This window comes from Cryptosporidium muris, genomic scaffold (assembly GCF_000006515.1).
Source record: "Cryptosporidium muris RN66 scf_1106632373471 genomic scaffold, whole genome shotgun sequence".
Lineage (NCBI taxonomy): Eukaryota > Apicomplexa > Conoidasida > Eucoccidiorida > Cryptosporidiidae > Cryptosporidium > Cryptosporidium muris.
This window is the reverse complement of record NW_002196618.1, coordinates 1-1,037: the sequence shown is the minus strand read 5'-3', so window position 1 is coordinate 1,037 and position 1,037 is coordinate 1. Positions and strand designations below refer to the sequence as shown.

General features: G+C 29.1%; 1 protein-coding gene across 1 annotated transcript, besides 1 other annotated feature; it reads left to right on the top strand.

The window, feature by feature from the left end:
- On the top strand, positions 1-714 carry CMU_020850 (uncharacterized protein; the record flags this gene model as incomplete). The annotated part of the gene is made up of 1 exon (XM_002142942.1): positions 1-714. A coding segment is annotated over one exon (714 nt), but the record flags the coding sequence as incomplete, so codon positions are not given.
- Positions 516-582: a microsatellite.
- Positions 715-1,037: the final 323 nt, after the last annotated feature.

Below are 1,037 nucleotides of genomic sequence, written 5' to 3'. Positions count from 1 at the left end.
GAAAGTGATGAAGATGTAAAATTTCTTATATGTGGTGTTGATCGAGAGGGTGGATTAAATGACTTTTCTATAAAAGCGTCACAGACTGTAACAACAGGAATATCAAATGACATTGGATCTATATCTAATATATCTAATATACCTGTTAAAAATTCTACTGTGATTATTGAGCCTGAACAAACTACTTCAGATACTAATCCTATAAATAACTTAGTAATGGTTTGGGAAACTAGTACTGAAAATAGACCATGGAGCAGGTTACTTGATATATCTCCCTGGTTCAATTATGGCTTTACAGAAAAATCATTTAAAGAATATATTATTAGACAATTGGTGATTAGATGGGAAAGAATTAAGAAACAAACAATTGAAACTTCTGATGATTCACTAACTAGCACAGCTTCATCTAGAATTCAATCTATGGCTAATCAAAGTCCTAATGTCAACAATTCTTCTAATATTACATGTAACCCAGTTATTCCAATTTCACAAAATATACAATTTCCACCAGGTATACCATTACCACCACCACCAGGTATGCCATTACCACCTCCACCAGGTATACCATTACCACCACCACCAGGAATGGGTGGCCCAATATCTAATATGATTTTGTACCCTCAAATATTTCCTCATGGCAATCCATCATCATATCCATTTAATCCATTAATAAAACAACCTGCTGATAGACGTATTAAAAAAAGGAAAGAATAATACTAAATAGTTGATTATGTAATTGAGAATATAAAATTTATCTTTTAATAAGTGGTTCAATTTATTTAGATTGAGGGAAGATATCCTTAGGATACTTAAAAATTGATAAATAAATTAGAATCATATATACTTATAACTAAATATTCAATTTAATGAATACATTCTTTATTAAAGAGTGACGCTGCAAATTTTAGGATTTTCCCAATCATAAACATTTTATTGTTACTTCAAAGTAAATATCTTTAAAAATAAAAGGGAAAAGAAGTATTAATTCACCTTGTTTTTATAATCTATATTGTATTTTATATTAATTCTTCATTTCA